The sequence below is a fragment of the Pipra filicauda genome, unplaced genomic scaffold, assembly GCF_003945595.2.
Source record: "Pipra filicauda isolate LSUMZ 115617 unplaced genomic scaffold, ASM394559v2 scaffold809_size77802_pilon, whole genome shotgun sequence".
In the NCBI taxonomy this organism is placed as follows: Eukaryota; Metazoa; Chordata; class Aves; order Passeriformes; family Pipridae; genus Pipra; species Pipra filicauda.
Genome location: NW_024104986.1, coordinates 48,800 through 71,756, shown reverse-complemented (window position 1 = coordinate 71,756; position 22,957 = coordinate 48,800). Strand labels below are relative to the sequence as shown.

At 49.9% G+C, this 22,957-nt stretch overlaps 1 protein-coding gene across 7 annotated transcripts in view; it reads left to right on the top strand.

Annotated features, from left to right (window-relative positions):
• The first annotated feature begins 1,474 nt into the window (after positions 1-1,474).
• NRF1 (nuclear respiratory factor 1) overlaps positions 1,475-22,957 on the top strand; it is a 60,592-nt gene continuing 39,109 nt past the window's right edge. Inside the window, exons 1-5 of one of the 7 annotated variants that reach the window (XM_039390158.1) lie at positions 1,475-1,515; positions 15,295-15,526; positions 18,578-18,692; positions 21,669-21,795; positions 22,787-22,927. In XM_039390158.1, the coding sequence (XP_039246092.1) occupies positions 15,304-15,526; positions 18,578-18,692; positions 21,669-21,795; positions 22,787-22,927 (606 nt within the window). In that variant the 5' untranslated portion in view covers positions 1,475-1,515; positions 15,295-15,303. Of the gene's footprint in view, positions 1,516-14,970; positions 15,198-15,294; positions 15,527-18,577; positions 18,693-21,668; positions 21,796-22,786; positions 22,928-22,957 lie in introns of those variants that run through there. The other 6 variants (XM_039390155.1, XM_039390153.1, XM_039390152.1 and 3 more) reach the window with 6 other exon arrangements.

The following is a 22,957-nucleotide window of genomic DNA, read 5'->3' as shown; positions in this document are numbered from 1 at the left end:
AAAAAAAGTCCAGTTTAAACTTGACTTCTCCACTCAAAATGGAAAAAAAAAAATTCAATTTTAAAACGGATTTTTCCCACAATTTTCATTTTAAACTGGATTGTCGTCCCCCCCAGAAAAAGGACAAGAAAAAATTTATTTTAAGCTGCATTTTTCCACACAAAATGGGGGGAAAAATTAATTTTAAGGTGGATTTTCCCACTATTTCAATTTTAAACTGGACTTTTTCCACGAAAAAAATGGAAGAAATGTTTATTTTAAACTGATTTTTTCCCCACAACTTCCATTTAAAACTGGATTTTTTAACACCAGAAAAAATTGAGAAAATGTCCATTTTTAACTGGATTTTCCCACAATTTCCACTTTTAACTGGAATTTTCCACAAAATAGAAGAATCCATTTCAGACTGGGCTGTTCCACACAGAACAGAGAAAAACCCATCTATTTTAAACTGGATTTTCCCTCAAAAAAAAATCCTATTGACAAAGTGTCCATTTTAAACTGGATTTCCCCACAATTTCGACTTAGAACTGGATTTTTCCACTTTAAAAAAAAAAAATAATGGGGGAGAGGAATCTACTTGAAACTGGATTTTTCAACAATATCCATTTTAAACTGGATTTTTCTCCAAAAATGGAGGGGAAAAAAAAATCTATTTTAAAGTGGGTTTTCCCAAACAAAATGGAAACCTGCCCTGTTTTAAACCGGACTTTCCCACAATAAAACCGAGACCAAAAAATCCCTTGAAACCGGCCTTTCCCACCCCAATGGCCGAGGCCGGGATCCCACCGTGCCAGGGCCTCCCCACCCTCCCAGCCAGGAATTCCTTCCCAATATCCCACCTAACCCTGCCCTCTGGCACTGGGAAGCCATTCCCTGTGTCCTGTCCCTCCAGACCTTGTCCCCAGTCCCTCTCCAGCTCTCCTGGAGCCCCTTTAGGCCCTGCCAGGGGCTCTCAGCTCTCCCTGGAGCCTTCTCTTCTCCAGGGGAACCCCCCCAGCTCTCCCAGCCTGGCTCCAGGGCAGAGGGGTTCCAGCCCTCAGAGCATCTCCGTGCCCTCCTCTGGACTCGCCTCACGTCCTTCCCCTCATTAACCCCCATCTTCTGCGGAGTTTCTCCTCCTCAAGCGAACCTCTGAGGGGGGCGACCTCCCGCGACCTCCCCAAGATGGCGGCGCCCCCTTCACCCCCTCGCCCCCTCCCCAAGACGTCCCCCCACCCACCCTCCCTCCCCCTCATGGCCGCCCCGCCGCCCCCCGTCCCTGCCCAAGATGGCGGCGGCGCGGCGCTATGACGCCATACGTCCCGCTCCCCCCCCCTCGCTGTCCCCGGCCTCCTCCGCCGCCGCCGCCGCCGCCGCCGCCGGTGCCCGCCTCCCGCGCTCCGCCACCGCGGCGGCCCGAGGCCGACCGGCGCCGCGCTCGCCCCCCGCTCCGCCCGCCGCGCCGCGCCCGCTCCGTCCCCCCGCGGCCCCGCGGCGCGGGCCCCGCCGCCGCAGCAGCGCAGCCGCTCTGAGGTGAGCGTCCTACCGCGCAATCTCCTCCGGCCCCGGCGCAGCCGCACCAACGGCGGGGCCCCCGCCGCCCGCTCTCCCCCGCCGGCCTCGGACAACATGGGGCCCGCGGGGCCGGCCCGCGCCGGGGGCGGCGGGGCCGGGGCAGGGGCGAGGCGGGGGGGGGACGAGGGGCGAGGGGCAGGGAGCGGGGCGGCCCCGGCGCCGGCCCGGGCGGGGAAGTTGGGCCGCGGGCGGCGGCGGCGGCGGGGCTGCGCTTCGCCTGCTTTCCCTCATGGTTTCGGGTGTCCCCCCCACCCCCCGGGTTTTGGCGCCTTTTAGCCCTCGCACCCCTGTTGGGTTTTTTTTTTACCCTTCGCCCTTCTTTTATTTTCGCCTTCACCCCCCCACACCAGTTTTTTTTCCATTCCTCCCCCCTTCTTCACCCGCCTTATCCCGCATTTTTTTGCCATCGGCCCCCCACACCAGTGTTGGCCCCTTGTATCGCTCCGTGTTGCGTACATTCCGCTTTTGCCCCTGATCCCCTCGTTTCCATCACCCCCCCGTTCCCGTGTTCCGTGTTTGGGGTACACGGTTTTTTGTCCCTCCCCCTCGTTTTGTCCCCTACATCCTCTTTTTTTTGAACCCTCTATGCCCCCGTTGTGAGACCCCATCGTCCCCCTTCTTCCCCTCTTTGATCACTCCGTTTTTTCCCCCCTGTCTGCCCGATATTTTTGTCACATGAACTCACTCCGTGTTCTCCTGCAGTCTCCTGGTGGTGGCCAAAGTAGTACCCCCCCTTTGTTAGCCCACAGTAACCCCCTTTTTTCCCTTTTATCCCTCCCTGGTGGTTTGCCTCATCCCCTGGTTTCCCATTCACCCCGCCTTTTTTCTCCTCCATCCTCCCTGTGTTTCGCCCCGTCATCCTTGCCCTTCCTTTTTTATCTTGATCCCCCCTGTTTCCCTCAAACCTCCCCTTGTTTCCTTATCCTCCTTTTTTGTGGACCCCTTCTATACCCACCCCTTGGCCTGTATCACCTTTTTTTTCTTCCCCTTTCTCCCCCCCTTTTTTCCCCTTTCTGCCCCCTTTTTTTCCCCTCCACCCCCACTTTTTTCTCCTTCGTCCTCCTTTTTTTGCCCCTTTGTCCCTCCCTTTTTTCCCCTTTATTCCTCTTTTTTTTGTTTTCACCCCCCTTTTTTTCATCTTCACCTTCCCTTTTTCCTCCACTTCATCCCCTCTTTCCTTTTCCCTTTCCTCCCAGAATCACAGAGCCATTTTTTTCCTCTTCATCCCCCTTTCTTTTCCCCCCAGAATCACAGAAGCAATTAGGTTGGAAAAGACCTCTCAGATCATTGAGTCCAACCTTGATGAAGTTTCCCTTCATCCCCCTTTCCCACCTTTTTTTTCCCCTTCATCCCCCTTTTTTTTCCACTTCACCCCCCTTTGCCCTCTTCCCTTTTTTTTCCCCCTTTTCACACCTCCTTTTTTTTCCCTCAGAATCACAGAATTAGCTTGGAAAAGACCTGTGAGATCATCAAGCCCAACCTCGATGAAGTTCCCCTTCACCCCTCCTTTTTTTTCCCCCTCTTCATCCACCTTTTTATCCCCCTTCACTCCCCTTTTTCTCTCCTCCATCCCCCCTTTTCTCTCTTCCTCATCTCCCCTTTTTTCCCCTTCACCCCCCCATTTTCCCCCTTCATTCCTTCACCCCTGTTTCCCCCCCCTTTTTTATTTTTCCCTTTTATTTTCCCTCCCCTGTTTTACTTTCCCCTTTTATTTTCCTCCCCTGGCTTCCCTTTGTGCAGGAGTTTGGGATGGAGTCGAAATGGGTTAATCACTCACCCCCCCCTTTAATACACCCAAAAAAGGGCTATAAATTGTGTATAAAAAAGGGCTGTGACTGAGTATATGTTAATACACCCAAAAAGGGGGTATAAATGTGGCTCAGGACCTTTCCAGGGTGAATAATAATTACAGGGCAGAACTAATTGGGCTCCAGACTCTTCCTCCATTTGGGGTTCCTGAGTCTTGGCTTTCCTTCAGCTCCAGATGATTTTCCCAGCGTGGGGAGATGTTTTGCCTCTTCAAGACTTGGATCTGTGCTTTATGTTTTTATTACTGTTTCCTCCTGCCCTGGAAGTGTCTCTGTGGTTCCCAGAATTTGGGGTTTGTCCCTCAGGAGGGGCTGGGGGGGGTTGGTCTCTGAGCTCTGGTGCTGTTTGGGCGCAGTTTTAAACCCTCTTCCCACGAGCATTCCCGGTGAACTCAGGCTTTGCCTCCCCTCCTGCTCCATCCACATCACAATTGCTCCTTAAAACCTCTTACAGCCAACTTCGAATTCCCTGATTTTGTGGGGAAAAGGCGAGAGAGGAGTTGTTAATCTCTTTAATTTAAATTTCCATGGGGTTGGCAAAATGTTTTTCTTTCCCCTGAGGATGTGACAACGACGCCTTTGGAAAGCTCAGGGTCACCTTTGGGTCACCTTTGGAAAGCTCAGGGTCACCTCAGTGTTTTCCCAAGGTTTTCATCTTGGGACATCCATCCCTGGAAGTCCCCAAGGCCAGGTTGGAACCTGGGATAGTGGAAGGTGTCCCTGCCCACGGCAGGGGCTGGAACTGGATGATCCTCGAGGTCCCTTCCCACCCAAGCCAGGTGCAGTGTTGAGTTCAATCCTCTCATTTCCTGCTGTCATTCCTGCCTGTGTTTGCTGTTTTACAGTGTCTCAGTTGGGTTTTATGGCATTTTGTTGTATCCCAGTTGGTTTTCAGCAGCCTCACATCATTCCTGGGAGCCCTTTTCCTCATCCAGGGCAGGTTTTGTGCAGCTCCCGGAGTTTTTTGGGATTTAGGAAGCGTGTGGCCTGGTGGGCATTCATGTTGCAGAGGTGGAACAGGAAGTTATCCTGAGCCAGGTTTAGTTGTGGATGTGGATGTGCCATCCCAGCCGAGCTGCCCCGTGAGCCAGAACAACAAATCCCCCGATCCCAGATGGAAATGGAGCCATCCTGGAAAAAAAAAACCAGCTCTAAAAGGGAGAGGTTTTGGTGTGGGTCGTGTCAGACAGACTGCACCTCTCTGTACCTCCATCAGGAGAACGGGGGGGAAAACTTGTTCCTGGAGGATGAATGTCTGGAGAGGGAAGTGTTGGAACCCCCCCTGGAAGTGTCTGAGACCCACGGGGATGTGGCACTGGAGGACAGGGGTTAGTGGTGACTGAGTCGATGGCTGATGACCTTGGAGGGCTTTTCCAGCTCTAATTCCATGAGCAAAGGCCACGTTGGCCGTGCGGGGGTTTTCCCTGTCAGTGGATTGTGTGGATTTCCCTGGACAGGAGCCCCATTCCCGGTGGGCTGCCCCGATGTCCCCCTGCCCCCGGAGGTGTTCCGGTGGGAGGAATTCCTCACCGTCGGGATTTCAGAACTTCCCTGAGCCTGAACCCTTTCTCCTCAGGGAGTTCCACTCCTGGCAAGCTCAGGCCTGGAAGATTCCAGCCTGGGAAGGAAACTGAGGAATCCCAGGTGGCTGCAGGAGAAGTGGGACCACCCTTAGTGTTTCCAGGCTGCATCATGTCCAAGTTTTCCCACGTGCATGTACAAACTCTGGGAATATTTCCATTACTGCTCCTCCTTTTCCAGCGGAGGGAGACTTCCAGGCACCTTCTGTCTCTTGAAGGCTCTGGGAATTAGGGTTTTGTTTTCCTCTTGAGCTGGAAAATGACCCTCTGGGAAGGCAGCAGAGCACAGTGACTTTGCTGTGCCCCTGGATCCCTTTCACCAGGAAAATGTAATCCAGACTTTTCCACGGAAGAACATTTCGTGCTGTCAGTAGGGATCGGTTGTTGTTGATGATTTTCAGTGCAGGGAGTGAAATTCAGCCTTGGACTTTTATCTTTCTTAGGCTGCTCCTGAAGTGGCTCCATGGGAGAAAAAACCCAAAAATCCAGGGAAGATATTTTGTGTTCCTGGTGGCCCAGTGCTTGAGTTAAAGAGGAAAATCATTTAAAAACACCTTTTTCTTTTTGTCTGCTAAAACAACTTTTGCTGCACAGTGGGCATTTTATTTATATTATATTATAAATATAATAATATAAACCAATCATGTAATATAACAGCACAATATAAATATATTATTTTTATTCCTACTGTAGTAGGAAGATGTATTTATCCCTTAATTCAGTGAGTGAATTTCTGTTCCAGTTTTTGCCTGGGAATCCCAACCAGGCAAACAAATCCTGGCAAAACCCCCTCTGGTTTTCAAGGATCGAAACCTTAAAACCCCAAACATCACTTGCATTGTAGGGTTCTTGGTTTCTTTTTTCCACCTGAAACTTGAGCTTCCACCAGAAATTCCAAACCATTTTCCAACCCCAGGGCTGTAGTGGAGTGTGGGGAAAGGATTTAAGGCCCAGAGTGGTGCAGGATTTGTCCTGGGAGTGGAGGAATCACCTTTCCAGGTGATTCTAGGAGGAATCACCATCCAGGCCCCTCCAGCTCTGGGGAGAATCCAGGTGGATTCTGTTCTGTTCCATATTTGTGTCCTGCCCGTTTCTGGTCCTGTTGCTTCTGCTTTTTCCCCAAAAAAGTGGGGCTGCTCCAGTTGCCAGCTGGACAATCCCGGCGGGAGCGTCGGCCGGAGTCGTTCGTCCCCGTTGTTCCCAAGCAGTTGTTGGGAAGAGCCTCCAAGCCCGTTATCCTTCTGGGAATAGCTCAGTTTACAACTGGGAGCAGGCCCTGTGTCCTCAGCAGGAGTGTGAGGAAGAGCTGGGAGAGGGTGGCCGGGTAATCCAGGCTTTGTTCTGGAGATCCCTGTGCTCAGGTTTGTGGGAAGGACTCGGAGGCTGCTCCGGGAAGGAATTGCTTCCATTGGCAGATAGAAAACGGGGAGGTGGAGGCTGAGCTTGGTGGCTCTGAGGACAGGGATGGACATCCCGACGGACACTGGGATCAGAATGCCAAGGAAATGCCGTATTCCCGGGGTTTTCCCTCCTGGAAGGAGGATGGAGCTGTCCAACCCTTAGGATGGAAGGTGGATTCGTAGCATTGAGGTGTCTCCTTTTCTCCCTGTTTTCCATCCTTTTGGTGGATAACAGGGATGAAAAGAGGGCTTTCCTCGGCCTGGAGCATTGTTTTGGTTGGATATAAGGCAGATGTGGGAATTATTTTACCCGCTGGTGTTGCCTACAAATAATAAATTGCTCAGATCCTACGGGCTGAGGGCGACTCGGAACTTCCTCAGTCCTCTTGTGAAATCCACCTGCAATGCACTGAAAATTCACCTGGAAATTCCCTGCAAACACTTAAAGACAAAGCCACATGAAAGTATATTTTCAGCCACAGACCCTGTTTGCTTGTAACCAGTGTGACCAAGGAATCCAGTCCAGAAGGAACCCAGTCCCTCCCACTGTTTATTACATAACCATCTAATTAAAGTAATCAAACAGGGAGGATTGGAGCCTTGGAAAACTTCCCCACAGCCTGGGTCAAAAATACTTGGAAGACCAGAGTCTCCGGGTTTTATTTACGTGGAGATGTGCTGTGGGAATTAATATGGTGTATTTAAACAAAAATAAGTGTGGTTTTGGTGGCAGCCACTGCTTCTGGGCACAGAGAAAATCCTTTAACTCCCCATTTCCCCTTTGAAGGAGAAGGGACTTCAAGGAGTGCTGCTCCCTCTTCTCCCTGAAAGGATCTCATGGATTTAAAGCTCTCATTGGAGTTGCTTTGGTTTGCAAGTTGGGTGATTTTCAGGCTTATTATTTCTGCACCATGAGACTTGCAGGTGAATCAGTCAATTGTGTCTCTTGCTCCAGAAGGAATTCCCTGGGATGGCTGGGATCTTTCAGCCCTGATAATCAGGAGGGGATGTAGATGGAGGTGGAGGAGAGATGTGGAAGACACCCGAAGTCCAAAGTGTAGCAGCAAGTAAAAAATTCCCAGCCCGTTTTCAGCGGATCAAACACGTGGCCGTGCCTCCAGGAGCTCTGAGAACCTGGGATTTCCCACGGGGTTTGCGTAATGTGCTGGGTGTTCCGAGCTGGAAAAGCCCCTCTTGAGTAAGGAGCTGAGGTGGGTCGGGGCTGGAATTCCAGCATGGCTCAGTTTGGGATGTTCTCCCTGGGTTTGGGTCTGTGAACGGGGCAGGACACGGGGAGAACTGGGGTCTGTTGGGCAGGAGCTGTGAGTCCTGGAGAGGAGAGTGTTCCACCCAGCATTTCCCCCTTGTGCAGCTGCTGCAGGACGTGGGGGACTCACAGGCACAGCTCTCTGCTCTGCTGGGGCTGGACAGGGACCTTTTTTTTTTTTCCCTCAGAAAACACCGATTTTGGAGGTGTGGGATGTGCAGCTGTGAGTGGGATCTTCTCCCTGCCCCGGTGCTGGGTTTGCAGAGTGACACCTTCCCTGGTCAGGGGCACAGAACAGCCATGGGCTCATGGAATGGTTTGGGTGGGAAGGGCCCATCCAGTGCCACCCTGCCATGGGCAGGGACACCTTCCACTAGCCCAGGTTGATCCAACCTGGCCTTGGATGCTTCCAGGGATTCAGGGGCAGCCACAGCTTCTCTGGGAATTCCATTCCAGCTCCTCCCCACCCTCCCAGCCAGCAATTCCTTCCCAATATCCCATCCATCCCTGCCCTCTGGCACTGGGAAGCCATTCCCTGTGTCCTGTCCCTCCCTGCCTTGTCCCCAGTCCCTCTCCAGCTCTCCTGGAGCCCCTTTAGGCCCTGCCAGGGGCTCTCAGCTCTCCCTGGAGCCTTCTCTTCTCCAGGGGAACCCCCCCAGCTCTCCCAGCCTGGCTCCAGAGCAGAGGGATCCAGCCCTGGCAGCAGCTCCAGGGCCTCCTCTGGATTCACTCCAGCAGCTCCACGTCCTCCTGCTCCTTAGCTCCCAGTGGATTTTCTGGGGAGTTTTTCCTCCTCCAGCCCCACCTCATGCAGGACAAGCAGACAAGGTGTTCCTGAACCGCTGGAAGCTGTTGGAGGCAGCCTGTCCTTTCCCTTTTTCCCAGTTCCGGGTGCTAAGGGGAGGAAATATCCCATTTTTCTGGCACTGAACAAGCCTCCCTGTGCTCTGTCACCTCAGGTACCCCGAAGGGCCTTGCAGGGAAGGAGAATCCCCAAATTCTCCCCTGTGTGAACACAGATGGATTAGTTCATGCCAGGGTTGTTGTGCTGGAATTCTGGGAATGCCCAATCCCCCTGAAACAGCTCTAGGGGAAAAAAAAACCAACCATACAAACTTAGGTAGAATAATACCTTGAAAACAAACATTATCAGAGTGTATTATGTTCAGATGATTTAACTTTTATAATTCTTTTTGGAGGCAAAAATGACCTGAGTTTTTAGTAATTTTGTTTGACCACAGCATAGAGGCTTCAGCATCCTTTATATACTCCATATATATATATCTATATATCTGTATATAGATATATTCTAGGTTATATATCTAGTATATATATGTATTTATTATATGGAGTTGATATATATATGCTTGATATATATAGTGTATATATATATATGATATATTAGATGATGGGAGCAATTGTTGCTTTGAGGATTTAGGAGTTGTTGGGGTGTTTTGGCTTTTTTTTCCCAACAAATGTGGGGTTTCTGAGGCCCTGGGTTGCTGATGGTGCCCCAAGGGGGCACGTCCCGGGGCATGGCTCACCTGTGTGGGGTCCTGTTTGCCCAGGGGATGGTTGGGAAGGGTCTGGAAGCAGCTGTTGGGGTGTGCTGAGGTTCCTCACAGCCCCAGGGAGGCACTGGAACACCTGCCAAGTGGTCTTTTCCCCCCAGGGAGGCACTGGAACACCTGCCAAGTGGTCTTTCCCCCCCCTGCTGTACCTGCAGAGTGGAATCCCAGGGTGGAGGGAACTGGTCCAACTGGGAGTGCAGCTCCAAAGGGCCCTAAATGGGGGCAGGAGGAGGGTGTTGCCTGAGCTGCTGGCTGGGGAGTGGAGGGGACAATGGATTGAAAGGGTGCAAGGACAAAACTGCAGCGGGACAGGGGGGTTTTGGTTCACTTTTGAGCTCTGGGGCAGCTCATCAGTGCCGGGTTGGTTACCTGGGACCTTCTGCACGTGCGGGTTGGACCCTGCTGAGGTGGCACCAGCCCACCAAAACCAGCTCCAGTCATACTGGTGTGGTTCATTGTGGCTTTAGGATCATCCCTGTCGTGCCCATGATCTCCCTGAAGGCTGCCCCAGGGACAGAACACCGGGAAGGGCTGGCCAGGCTGCTCTTTGGGTGGAAGGTTGATGATTAAACGTGGTTGGGACTGTGTTGTGGGGTTTTATCCTGTGCTGACCATGTTGAGTTAATGCCACGTGAGGACCAAGTCCTTGAGGTGATGCATCTTTAGTGGGGATTTTGGGCACCTCAGTATAAAAAAAGAGAGATCTAAAGCTGTTAGAGAGGGGACACAGGGATGGGGAAGGGTCTGGAGGGGCCAAGCAAGGAGCAGCTGAGGGCACTTGGTTTGTTCAGATGGAGAGGAGGAGACTGAGGGGAGACTCATGGGGGCTGCAGCTCCCTCAGGAGGGGCAACTCCCATCTCTGCTCCCTGTGACAGGGACAGCACCCAGGGAAGGGCTGGAGCTGTGCCAGGGCAGGCTCAGGTTGGATCTCAGGGAAAGGTTCTTCCCCCAGAGGGTGGTTGGCACTGCCCAGGCTCCCCAGGGCAGTGGGCACAGCCCCAAGGCTGCCAGAGCTCCAGGAGGGTTTGGAGAACACTCTCAGGGACAGGGGGGGATTGTTGGGGTGTCTGTGCAGGGCCAGGAGTTGGATCAATGATTCTTGTGGGTCCCTTCCAGCTCAGGATATCCTCTAATTCTGTGATCTCACCTGTGCCAGACACCGGGGTTGTCACGACACTTCACACCCCCGAGTGTTGTTGGGCTGAGAGCACAGTGTCCCATCCCCTCCCTCCTGCTCCAGCCCCTCCACACAACACACCTCCACACCCTGCTTTTCTGTGGTAGTCCAGCATAACCTCTAATCCTCTCTCTCAATAAAAGAGGATTAAAAGAGGGAACATTTGCACCTCGTCCTTCCCGCAGTAATCTCGTCGTGTGGAGCCAGGGCTGTGCCTTCCTGCCACGCCAGGAATGCTGTGAGCCAGCAGCACGGGGTGCTTATTGGGTTAGGAATTCTTAAAAGACCACTTTGCCTGTTAATTAAAAAAGCTCAATCGACTAAAGATGAGTAAGTCGCTTAATTAAAGCACGTTAGAACGGCTCCTGGGCTGTGCAGGTGGAAGGAAAAGGGTTTGGAATCGGGATTTCTGGGTGGCCCTTTAGGGTGACAGAGTATTACCTTGGAGAATGGCATTTGTCATGTGCTGTGTTTCTCCTAAATTTGTGTCCAGCTGTACATCCTGCAAAAAAAATTGTAGGGAAGACAGTTGTGGCCCAGGTGTTACCGGTGGATCCTGGGAGAGTCAGCTCTGCCTCATGTGAGCCCTGCAGAGCCCGGGGGGAAGCACAGGAATGTTAAATGGGAATTCCAGCCCGGGCTTTATGATTTTATGGTGTAGTTTGACCTCCAGTTTTGGGTTACACTCGACTGGAATAGGCTGGGATGTGGTGGTTGCTCTTCCCGTGGTTTTCCTTGCGCTAAATGTGTCCTTTTTCCGTGGTGTCTCCATGGTTGGTTCCACTGTGGTGTTACTTGTTGGAGCCAAAGCTTGAGAAGAGTCTTCAGGGAGGCTCAGAACCCACCTCATCCTTGTGTTCACCCTGTAGTTTCCTGATGGAAAATGTTTTCCATATTTGGTGCTAAATATGGGAAATTAAGCTGCCCAAAGGACCCGTTTCAGGGTCAGGAAACGGGGCCCTGTCACACCACCAAACGGTGGCTTTTGGCAGCAAACAGGAGGGTTTCTGCCTGACAAATATCTGTGAAACCCCATTTGTTCCTTTTCCGTGAAGGTTTCCCCGCAGCGGGATGTGTTTGCTCCATGGTGCAAGATCCTGACAAACAGAAGGGATTTTGGGATTGCTCTCCACAGTCCGTTTGAGTCGAGGTCTTTCCGTGCTGAGACTGGGGGGGTGGGGGTTGATTTTTCCCCGTCCTAATTAAGAGGATGGATCGTTACCCTCCTTTTGTGCCACGGGAGGACGCTGTGGAACAGGAGCTGGTTCCTGTTGTTCCTCTGAGTGCCCGAGTTACCACATCTCTGTGACACACGGAATTAGATGTTCACTTCAGCCTTCACAGGAGGGCTGCAAACTGCTCTCTTAGCTCACCTTTGTCACCTTTTCCAGGAGTCGATGTCTGCACTCCTGGAAAGCCAGTCCTGTCTAGTTTCCAGAGGGGCAGATGTTCCACTAGAAAAAAAAAAAGCCTTTTTTTTTTTTATCAGGCCGAGGTGTGGGCCTCAAAATCCTCTCCATGAGCAAGGGAAGACTTTTTCCACAGAATATGGAAAAATAAGATTTAAAATTTCGCGTTAAATTTAACTCATTTAATGCGCATTTTAAATGAGTCGTGGTAGTGACTGAGATATTAATCAATCAAGGGGTTTGCTTATCAAACCTGCAGTGGTAATTCCCTCTAGGGAATCTGCCCTTCTTCCTCTAAAACCCGTGCCCCTGCCTCCTTTTAAAATGGCTTAAACCACCAAAGAAGCCGTTCCAATTATTCTTATATTTATTGCTGATCTGAACAGGGTTTCAGGTGAATGAGGTGTTGGATGAGTTAGTAAAAATGGTTTATTGTGATTTATTATCATAATTTAACATTCCAGCAGATAAGTGCTCACCTCCACGGTCAGTCTGTGTCTTGTGCAGCCCCCGAACTAAACCCACTTCAGAGGGAGGAAGGTCACACATCATGCCAGGCCTGTCTGTGTGAGGGGGGTTCTCCACTCGTGCTGCTGTCCCTCATCATTTTAAGCGTGGACTTTTTATTTTGGGCTCTGTTTAAAGCCCCCATTAAACCGCTGGTGGTGGCAGAGGACGGTGTCTGTGCTGGGATGACCCACCCACGGGGGGTTTATGGCTCGAGTTACGAACTGTTACCTTCAAATCTCGGTCCCTGTTGTTTTAGTGTTGAGTTTGTGGGGTTTGTGTTCAGTTTGTGTCGTTTGCTGCTGGTTTGGGGTGGTGCAGCTCAGCTATCCCAGCTCCTCCTGCCTCCAGAGTTGCTCCAGTGGTGGTGGCTGACAGGACATCAGAGGGACCTCTGGCAGTTGCGAGGCAGCTGCCCTGTGTCAGGACAGGCACTTTATCCTCTTTTTTTCCCTTTTTTTAAAAGCACTTTGTCTTTAAAAATACTTCTGGTTGTGATCCAAGGCTTCTGGACTGAGCTCTGACTACCAGGAGATGTCTTTGCAGGCCTCATTGTGTCACCAGGGTTTCCTTACGCCCCAAACTGTTTCTGGAGAAAACCAGGAACAGACGTTCCTTTTCTGGAACGATGAATGCTCGTCCCTAAAATTGGTCAGGAGCAACTTTCCTTTCATCCCCCGTGCCCGGATCCCTGTTCAAATCCTCGTGCAGACCCTTGGGATGCTCTGCTGGGGCAACAACAGCGTCCACGGGTGGGTGGTGACCTGCAGGAGCTGCCAGTCCAGGGTGTCTGCCCACAAAGCCTGGCTTGAATCGGGAATCCTTTGGGAATAATTCGAATACAGGAATGACTAACCAAGGTTTCAGTGGTGTTGACTCTTGACTGGGAGGTTTCCTTCCCATGGAAGCATCCGTTGTCTCACAGCCTTGTCTCCTGAGGGGCTGAAAGGTTGTCAGTTATATTCTGAGCGTGTTTTTCCGTGGATAAATAATTTTATTTTAATTTTAACAGGAATAATTAGAGTTGTATCGCTCCAATGAGAAAAGCAGCAATAAACCCTGTCAGGAAAAGCACAGTGGCTTGGGGAATCCTGGTGCTGGGCAAAGGTTTCCTTGGAATATTTTCCCCCCATTTTTTCTGTGGCGACGGCAAAATAAGTTCCTTGGGAGGAGAATAGGGCTGATTGTTTTTCAACCTGCTCCCGAGTACCTCAGTGCCTCGGTCCCTCCCTCTCTGGGGCTGTTTGGATTCCTGCTATTTTTGGGTGGTTCTAGTGTTACAATCCGAGTTGTAAACAGGGGCGGACAACAGCCCCACGGAGCTCCAGCAGCCTTTTAGGGAGGGTGGGGAGTTCGAAGAGCATTTGGCTCGAGCCATAACCTCGGGATGTTTGGAACACTCTCCCGGCAGCGCTTCTGCTGTCCCTCAGGATTGAGTTCCTCCAGTGTGGGCCTGGATAGAAGATTCCAACCATCCCCCAGCACTGCCAAGGCCACCACTGACCCCTGTCTCCAGGTGCCACATCCACAGGGCTTGGGAATCCCTCCAGGGATGGGGACTCCAGCCCTGCCCTGGGCAGCTGTGCCAGGGGCTGGACAGCACGTTCCAGGAAGGAATTTTCCTCAGTATCCAACCTGAACCTCCTCTGGCACAGCTTGAGGCCGCTTCCTCTTGTTCTGTGACTTGTTTCTTGGGAGAAGAGACCAACCCCAAACTGGCTCCAACCTCCTTTGAGTTTGGTCAAAATAACCCCCTTGACAAAGTGCTTTTCCTGTCTCATCAACCCCTCCATGGCATTCCATGATCTGGCGTCAGTCAATCCACAGCTTTAATTCACTGACTGTACTTAGAAGGTCACATTTTTTGGGGGGATATTTTATCATTCCCTACAACTGGTCATCTCTTTCTTTCTCCTCTTTGCCCTGAGGCTTTTGGGGAGTCTGTTTCTGAGGGTTCACATTCATAATTCTTCCACTTGAAAATATCTCCGGGCTGTGCTGTTCCTTTCCCACAAACGTGTGGGAGACAGGGGCTGAAAATATCCGTGTGCCTCCCGTCCTGTTCCTTCAGCACAGGTTTGTGTTCACGGCGTGTGGTCCAGGGCCCTGCCGAGTGTTTAAGCCGCTCCTTTGCCACCGGATGCATTAAATAAATAAGATTTACGTCATGTTTGGGCTGGGGTTGGAATGCTTTCGCCTGTTTCTGGACTCAAAACAAATAATGCAACAAAAGTGGCCTCCCGAACTCCTGGGGAAGGGTCTGGAGCAGCAGGAGAGGCTGAGGGAGCTGGGGGGGCTCATCCTGGAGCAAAGGAGGCTCAGGGGGGACCTTCTGGCTCTGCAAGTCCCTGCCAGGAGGGGGGAGCCGGGGGGGGTCGGGCTCTGCTGCCAGGGAACAAGGGACAGGCCAAGGGGAAACGGCCTCAGGCTGGGCCAGGGGAGGGTCAGGTTGGGGCTGAGGAGGAATTTGTTGCTGGAAAGGGTGGGGAGGCCTTGGCAGGGGCTGCCCAGGGAGGTTTGGAGTGCCCAGCCCTGGAGGTGTCCCAGGAAGGCCTGGCCGTGGCACTCAGTGCTCTGGGCTGGGGGACAAGGTGGGGATGGGGCCCGGGGTGGGCTCAGTGACCTCAGAGGTCTTTTCCATCCTCAGTGACTTTGGGGTTCTGTCCTGCCATCCTCATGTGTGCCCCTGAGCTATTGAGGTCGGAGGCAATTGTGTGTCCCCCTTGGGCATCTCCCCTGAAAGCCGGAACTTGAAATGGCAAAACCAAGTCCCAGCTTTGACCAGCCCCTTCAGTGTAGCGCGTGAGGAGCTCCGACATCCCCGAGGACCTTTCCTCCCGCAAAGATGGCGGCCTGTGGGGGCCGGGCCGTGTCCTTTGGAAGCGCCGACCTTTCCAAGCTCTTTAAGTTCCCGGTGCAGGTGTCGTTTCCTTCTCCTGGACACCCGGGGGTGATGCCCGTCCCTCTTGCCCGCCGCAGGGTCCTCACCCCCCGCCGTGGTTGTGTCCCCTCCGCAGCGCCTCTGGATGGAAGAGCACGGCGTGGCGCAGGCGGAGCACATGGCCACCATCGAGGCGCACGCCGTGGCCCAGCAGGTGCAGCAGGTGCACGTGGCCACCTACACGGAGCACGGCATGCTGAGCGCCGACGAGGACTCGCCCTCCTCGCCCGAGGACACGTCCTACGACGACTCCGACATCCTCAACTCCACGGCCGCCGACGAGGTCACGGCTCACCTGGCGGCCGCGGGTGAGCCCCGGGCACGGGGGGAGGGGGGCAGGAGGGACCTCCTTGGTTTCCAGACTCCTTCTCCCAGAGGAGCCTGGAGCCAACCCCAACCCCAGGCTTGGTCAGTGGTTTAAGTCTAGTGAATGGCAGAGGTGTGGCTGCGCCTGGGCAACCAGCGCCTCCTGCGGGTCCGGTCCGTCATGACGGCGGGCCGAGAATAATAGCGAAAAGATACATGACGATATGAGTCTAGAGAGTATAGTTAGGAAAAGATATTAAATGGATATATTAAAGTAATATCGATTCTAATAGTATATATATAACTGAATAATGTAGAAATACTAGAGAGAAATTAATATCTCAAGATACGTATGTAATAGATCAAACATAATCTATAGTAACATTAGAGTCTTGATACAATTCTCGAATGTTATATGATTTATTTATAGATTAGATAATATATCAATATATATTATATATATTAAATTATTAAAATATATTAAATTATATATATTAAATTAAGATATATTATATATATTATATATATTAAATTAATATGTAGAAATAATATATAGAAATAATATCTCAATATAATTATGTAATATATAACATAAATTATAGTAATATTATATTTTTATAAAATATATAATGTTATATATATTTATTATATATGAGATAATAGAGTAATAGAGATGATATATATTTAATTATTACAATATATTACAGTATATATTAAATTAATATATATTATATATATTATATATATTAAATTAATATGTAGAAATAATATATAGAAATAATATCTCAATATAATTATGTAATGTATAACATAATATTATAGTAATATATTATTATAAAATATATAATGTTATATATATTTATTATATATTATATAATGTACTATATATATTTATTATACGATATTATATATAATATTTTATATATGATTATTATATAATATATATTTACTATATATTATATAGTATATTATACAATATATATTTATTTTATATAATATTATATAATATTATTTTATATATGATTATTATATAATATATTTATTATATTATATAATATATTTATTATATAATTTATTATATAATATTTATCATATGATACATATTGTATTATAATATTATGATAAAACACAATATTCTGTAATATATACATTATCTATTATATATTCATAAGTATATAAATAATATATAATTTAATACTATAACTTACATTATCTAATCAGAGCAATATATTTATATTTATATTATGTATAAATATATCTATGCATCTATTATTATATTATTATATTATAATAAAGTATGATATTAATCTGTTATATATTATATTTATTATCTATCATATATTCATAAAAGTATATAAATAATATATAATTTAATACTATACTTACATTATCTCATCATAGCAATATATTTATATTTATATTATTTATAAATATATTTATACATCTATTATTATACTATTGTATTATAATACAATATTATATTATTCTGTTTTATATTATATTATATACATTATCTATTATATATTCATATAAATATATAAAGAATATATTATTTTATAATATAATTTACATTATATAACCATGCAAATATATACTAATATTATATAAATTAATATTAATTATTGTTAATTAATATTATTCTTCATTTATTCATTAATCAACTGTATAAATTAAGTTTTGTATATTGTAATATATTATTTATATCCTTATGAAAATATATAAAATTATATATAATAGTATAATTATGTAATATATAATATATAACGTATTATTATATATTATCTATTATATGTATAATATATATAATATATATGTAAATATATATGATTTATTGTGGTAATAATTAGACAAAAAATATCTTAATCAGAATTATTTCCTACACAGTATAGGAGCTAAAACTACAAAGATAATATAATGTGCTATATCAAACAATTCTATTGAAGAAATTAGGTTAGAGAAATTATATTAAAGCTGGCAAAAAAGGAACAATTTTTAGGCAGAGGTTGATGCCATCCCTCAGAATATTCCAGGTGCTCCTTGAATCTCCCTGTGTGTAAGAGGGAGGTGCTGGGAATACGAGGCTGGTTTGGACAATAAAAACGGGTCCCTGGTAAAACTCTGCCTCAATTAACAGAATTCAAATCCCCAACCTGTCCGAGAGCAGAACGATTCCAGGCCCACGGAAACAGCAGCAGAAATAACCCAGGCCTGGCTGAGCCGGGAGCTCCCGGGTTTGGCCTCTCCCAGGGAAATGCCACAAAAGATCCTGGCATAGCTGGGCTGGGAACGTATTCGGGAATCCCAGATCCCTTCCAGTGATGAACCCAAATGTCCTCCACACTGGCCTTGTGGTGGATCCCCCATTCCTGTAGGAAAATGCAGTGTCAGAGAATCCCTCGGAGTTTGGGATCTGACTTCACTGGGTGAATAAAGCTCTTGATGTGCTGGACCAACCCTGGGAGGTTCCACCACCCCGCTGACCATTCCCATGCCCTTGCTTATGAACTTTCCAGCCTCCCATCCTGCAGGATTTTTTCTTTCCCCCTTCCTTTCTAGCACACAGGCTTTTCAGGCCCGGGTGGTCTTCAGGGGCCTGTTGTAGGATACTTCCAGGAACTCAGGATTTTCGGTTTCTTTCCCATTAGAACCAGTCCTTAATCCCTGGGGAAAAGCCTCAGGCTCCTGTTGAGGTGTCCAAGCTGGATTCCTGGCATTTTGCCCAGCTGTCTTCTCCCAGGCCACCGGGATCTCCTCAGTTCAGCCACTTATTTAAAGTCTTGGGGCGTTTTTTCAGTGTGCCTGGAAGATAAAATTCAGAATTATGTGTTTGCGAGGAAAACTTTAGACTGAAACACGTGACTTTCCCTGGGACTGAGCTGGGATTTGGGGAACGGAGCCTTTGGATGGAACCTCCGGGGTGCTGGAGAGGAGAGCTCGGGAAGGAATTTGTGTCACATGGGCAGCCTTGGGACACATCCACACAATGGCAACGTCCTTTCTGGCCAGTTCCTGAGCTGCCTGAGCTGATTCCCCCGTTGTGGTTGGATTTCCAGGCCCTGTCGGGATGGCAGCAGCCGCTGCCGTGGCAACGGGGAAGAAACGGAAGCGACCACACGTCTTTGAGTCCAACCCTTCCATCAGGAAGAGGCAGCAGACACGTTTGCTCAGGTGAGGGTCCCACCTTCCCTCAGACACCTTTGCCCAGGTAAGGATCCCACCTTCTCTCAGACACCTTTGCCAGGTAAGGATCCCACCTTCCCTCAGACACCTTTGCCAGGTAAAGATTCCCACCTACACTGAGACACCTTTGCCCAGGTAAAGATTCCCCCTTCCCTCAGACACCTTTGCCCAGGTAAGGATCCCACCTTCCCTCAGACACCTTTGCCAGGTAAGGATTCCCCACCTTCCCTCAGACACCTTTGCCAGGTAAGGATTCCCACCTGCACTGAGACACCTTTGCTCAGGTAAAGATTCCCCACCTTCCCTCAGACACCTTTGCTCAGGTGAGGGTCCTCCACCTTCCCTCAGACTTTGCCCAGGTGAGGATTCCCCTCCTGCCCTCAGACACCTTTGCCAGGTAAGGATCCCACCTTCCCTCAGACACCTTTGCCCAGGTAAAGATTCCCCCCTTTCATCAGACACCTTTGCCCAGGTAAGGATCCCACCTTCCCTCAGACACCTTTGCCCAGGTAAAGATTCCCCCCTTTCATCAGACACCTTTGCCAGGTAAGGATCCCACCTTCCCTCAGACACCTTTGCCCAGGTGAGGATTCCCCCCCTGCCCTAAGACACCTTTGCCCAGGTAAGGATCCCACCCTCCCTCAGACACCTTTGCCCAGGTAAAGATTCCCACCTGCACTGAGACACCTTTGCCAGGTAAAGATTCCCACCTTCCCTCAGACACCTTTGCCCAGGTAAGGATCCCCCCTCTGCCCTCAGACACCTTTGCCCAGGTGAGGATCCCCCCTGCCCTCAGACACCTTTGCCCAGGTAAGGATCCCCCCTCTGCCCTCAGACACCTTTGCCCAGGTGAGGATCCCCCCTGTCCTCAGACACCTTTGTCCAGGTAAGGATTCCCACCTTCCCTCAGACAGCTCAGGTGGCATCCCTGATCCATCTCTGTGCTGCCCAGAAGTTACAGGGACTGGAGATATTTTTCAGGTGGAACCCTAAAATATTTTTATTTTTATATATTTTTATATATTTTATATTTTTATTCTGGAACCCCAGAGCTGTGTCTCAGTTTGCAGGAATGGGTTTGCATTCCAGCCCTGCTCCTCCTTGGAGTGATTTTATGGTCACTGAGGTGACCCCTCTGGTGGATCCACCGCTGTGTTTGAACCCTGGTCGCCAGTTAAACGTGTCACAGTAATGTGGCCTTGAAAGGTGTTTGTAGTGGCTTTGGAATCGTGGAATACCCTGAGCTGGAAGGGACCCACAAGGATCATTCACCCAACCTTGTCCTGAGATCCACCCTGACCCTGCCCTGGCCCAGCTCCAGCCGTTCCCTGGGGCCTGTCCCTGCTCACAGAGGAAAGAAATCAGTTTTTAGCAGGACTCTTACATTCTCTGGCCTGAGAACCTGGAGCTCCATCCACATCCCAGCTCTGCAAAGGCATGAAGGACTTACCTACCTCACAAGTCTTTTTTTTTTGCACGATGAAACAATTCTAGGAATAAATTCAGTGCGTGTTGATGCAAATTTCCTCTGCCAGTGGATAAACTCCACGCTGAAGGCTCCCCCGGCCTGTAGAGCACAGTTTGGAAGGAGAATAATCAAGGGGGGATGCCTGACAGAGCTGAAACACTATTTTTTTGGGCTCTTTTTGAGCCAGCAGAGCCCTTCAGGTGTTGCATCCCGAGTGCTCTGAGGCTGTTTGCCCACCTGGGGGCCTCCGAGGAGCACCGACGGGACTCCACAGGCTTTCCAGCCTGGAAACACCACCTGCACTTCCATCCTCTGGAAACAGTTCTGAATATTGGCTGGTACCCTTTTCTAGGTTTTGCAACAAAGCAGTTTTTGCTTTTTGTGCTGTTTCGGATTTAATTGGGCTGGGTTAGTGTTAAATAATATTTCCTTGGGAGTGAAATCCCTTCCTTTTAGAGCTCCACTCTGGGTTTTTCCCTCCTTCCCCCAACTCTGCTGACTCAGCCACGTTTCTGGAGAGCAAATTCTTTTCTCCCTTGAAATATGAACATTATATTTTAAAAGAAGGAATTATTTCTCCTCCCTTCACAAAACTGCTTCATTTTACCACATGTAAGATACTGACAAAAGGCATCATTTTTTTTTGCACTTGGATCAGTTTAACGTGTTCCTGCTTGATTTTCACCCCACTGGGAGTCAAGTGGGAAGTTAAAACTCCTCATTCTGGGATCTCTGAGCAGCTCCTGGTGGTGCTGGTGCTTTTTGGCAGGTTCTGGGGTGACCAGGGCGGGGACTGAGCTGTCACTTTGTGGAGAGCTCAGGTTTTCTGAGGGAAATGCTTTAGGCCTCTTGCTTTAGGCCTTCCTCCCAACATTTCTGCCACGTCCTCTTGCACTGCCCAAAAGTGAGTAAGGGGCAGAAAGGACCTGATGGAACATTTTCATGCCACGGAGGGATCGTTCCAAAGGGACTTGCTGAGCTGGGTGCACACCTGGGTTTCCTGGGCTGAGCTGTTGCAATATTTCTGCTTCTTGCCTGTCCTGTAGCTGGAATTCTCACAGCTGTGGTTTGGGCAGGACTTTGGCACTAGAGAACTGCACTGTTATGATCTGGATGTAGAATAACCTGTGTTGGCAGCTTTCTTTTGCTGAATCCTTCGAGTGACTCGACAAACTCCAAGTTCTGTGTTGCTGAGGCAGAGCAGTGCAGCCTCCTGCCGCCCCAGCTTTGCTGCTCTGCTGATTTTTCTCTTTTTACCTCGCTGGGAAAAGGAGAGGAGGGGGAATAATTGACATTTGAGCTGCTGGGGGAGGGCAGGGAGCACAGCAGGGATAACCCGGGTATGGATGGGGCCAACCTGCCCAGCTGGGCTCTGTCTCTCACCTGCCTGGTGAACGAGCAGCGTGAAGAAAAGGGGTTCACAGTGAGGGGGGTCGTGTTTCTCCAGGGCTTTCAGCTGACGCCCATCCCCTGGTTTGTCCCTCCCTGTGTTGCAGGAAGCTCCGAGCCACGCTGGATGAGTACACCACCCGGGTGGGGCAGCAGGCCATCGTGCTCTGCATCTCACCCTCCAAACCCAACCCTGTCTTCAAAGTGTTCGGGGCCGCGCCCTTGGAGAACGTGGTAGGTGTCTCCAGGGAAGTTAGGGGGTGACTTCCTCGCCTTCTCCGCGGGTTTTGCTCTGCTCGGGGCAGCCTTGCAAGCCTGGGAGTCGTGTTTAGAACCCTGGGAACAGGAGTTTAGGTTTTATGGGCAGTGGTGGACCTGGCAGGGTCACGTTGTGGTTGGGCTCGGTGATCTCAGAGGCCTTTTCCAACCTCAGTGGTTCTGTGACATGAGGACACAGTGAGGTCCTCCCTTCTCTGCGTGAGTGCTGGCCTGGCACATCTCACCAGCTGAACATCCTGGAGTAAACAGGAGAGGGAGCAGGTAGTGATCACACAATCCCAGAATCCCAGAGGCTGGAAAAGCCCTCCCAGCCCATGGATCCACCCTGGGCCGCATCCCCACCTTGTCCCCCAGCCCAGAGCACTGAGTGCCACGGCCAGGCCTTCCTGGGACACCTCCAGGGCTGGGCACTCCAAACCTCCCTGGGCAGCCCCTGCCAAGGCCTCACCACCCTTTCCAGCAACAAATTCCTCCTCAGCCCCAACCTGACCCTCCCCTGGTCCAGCCTGAGGCCGTTTCCCCTTGGCCTGGCCCTTGTTCCCTGGCAGCAGAGCCCGACCCCCCCCCCGGCTCCCCCCTCCTGGCAGGGACTTGCAGAGCCAGAAGGTCCCCCCTGAGCCTCCTTTGCTCCAGGCTGAACAACCCCAAACTGTGAACTGTCTGAACTCAGCTCTGCTGTCAGGCCTTGCCCCTTGTTGCAGGCCAGACCTAAAATGGAGCAGACCCTGAGCACGTCAAGTCTTGCCTCAGAACTTTCCCTTTCACCCCCTAAACCCTTCCCTTGCCGGTGTTTCTCCCTGTTTCATCAGCAGCCCTTCCATTCGCCCAAGCCTCGGGTGCCCGTGGGTACCTCCTGCCAGCTGTGGCTCTGTGACACCTCGGGGAAGGTCCCTGCCCTCTCCCGGTGCTCCTCACGTTGTTTACCCGAGCTTAACAACCCCCACAGGTCCGCAAGTACAAGAGCACCATCCTGGAGGACCTGGAGTCGGCGCTGGCGGAACACGCGCCCGCGCCTCAGGAGGTCAACTCAGAGCTGCCCCCCCTGACCATCGACGGCATCCCCGTGTCCGTGGACAAGATGACCCAGGTGAGCACCCACAGGCACACCAAGAGGGAC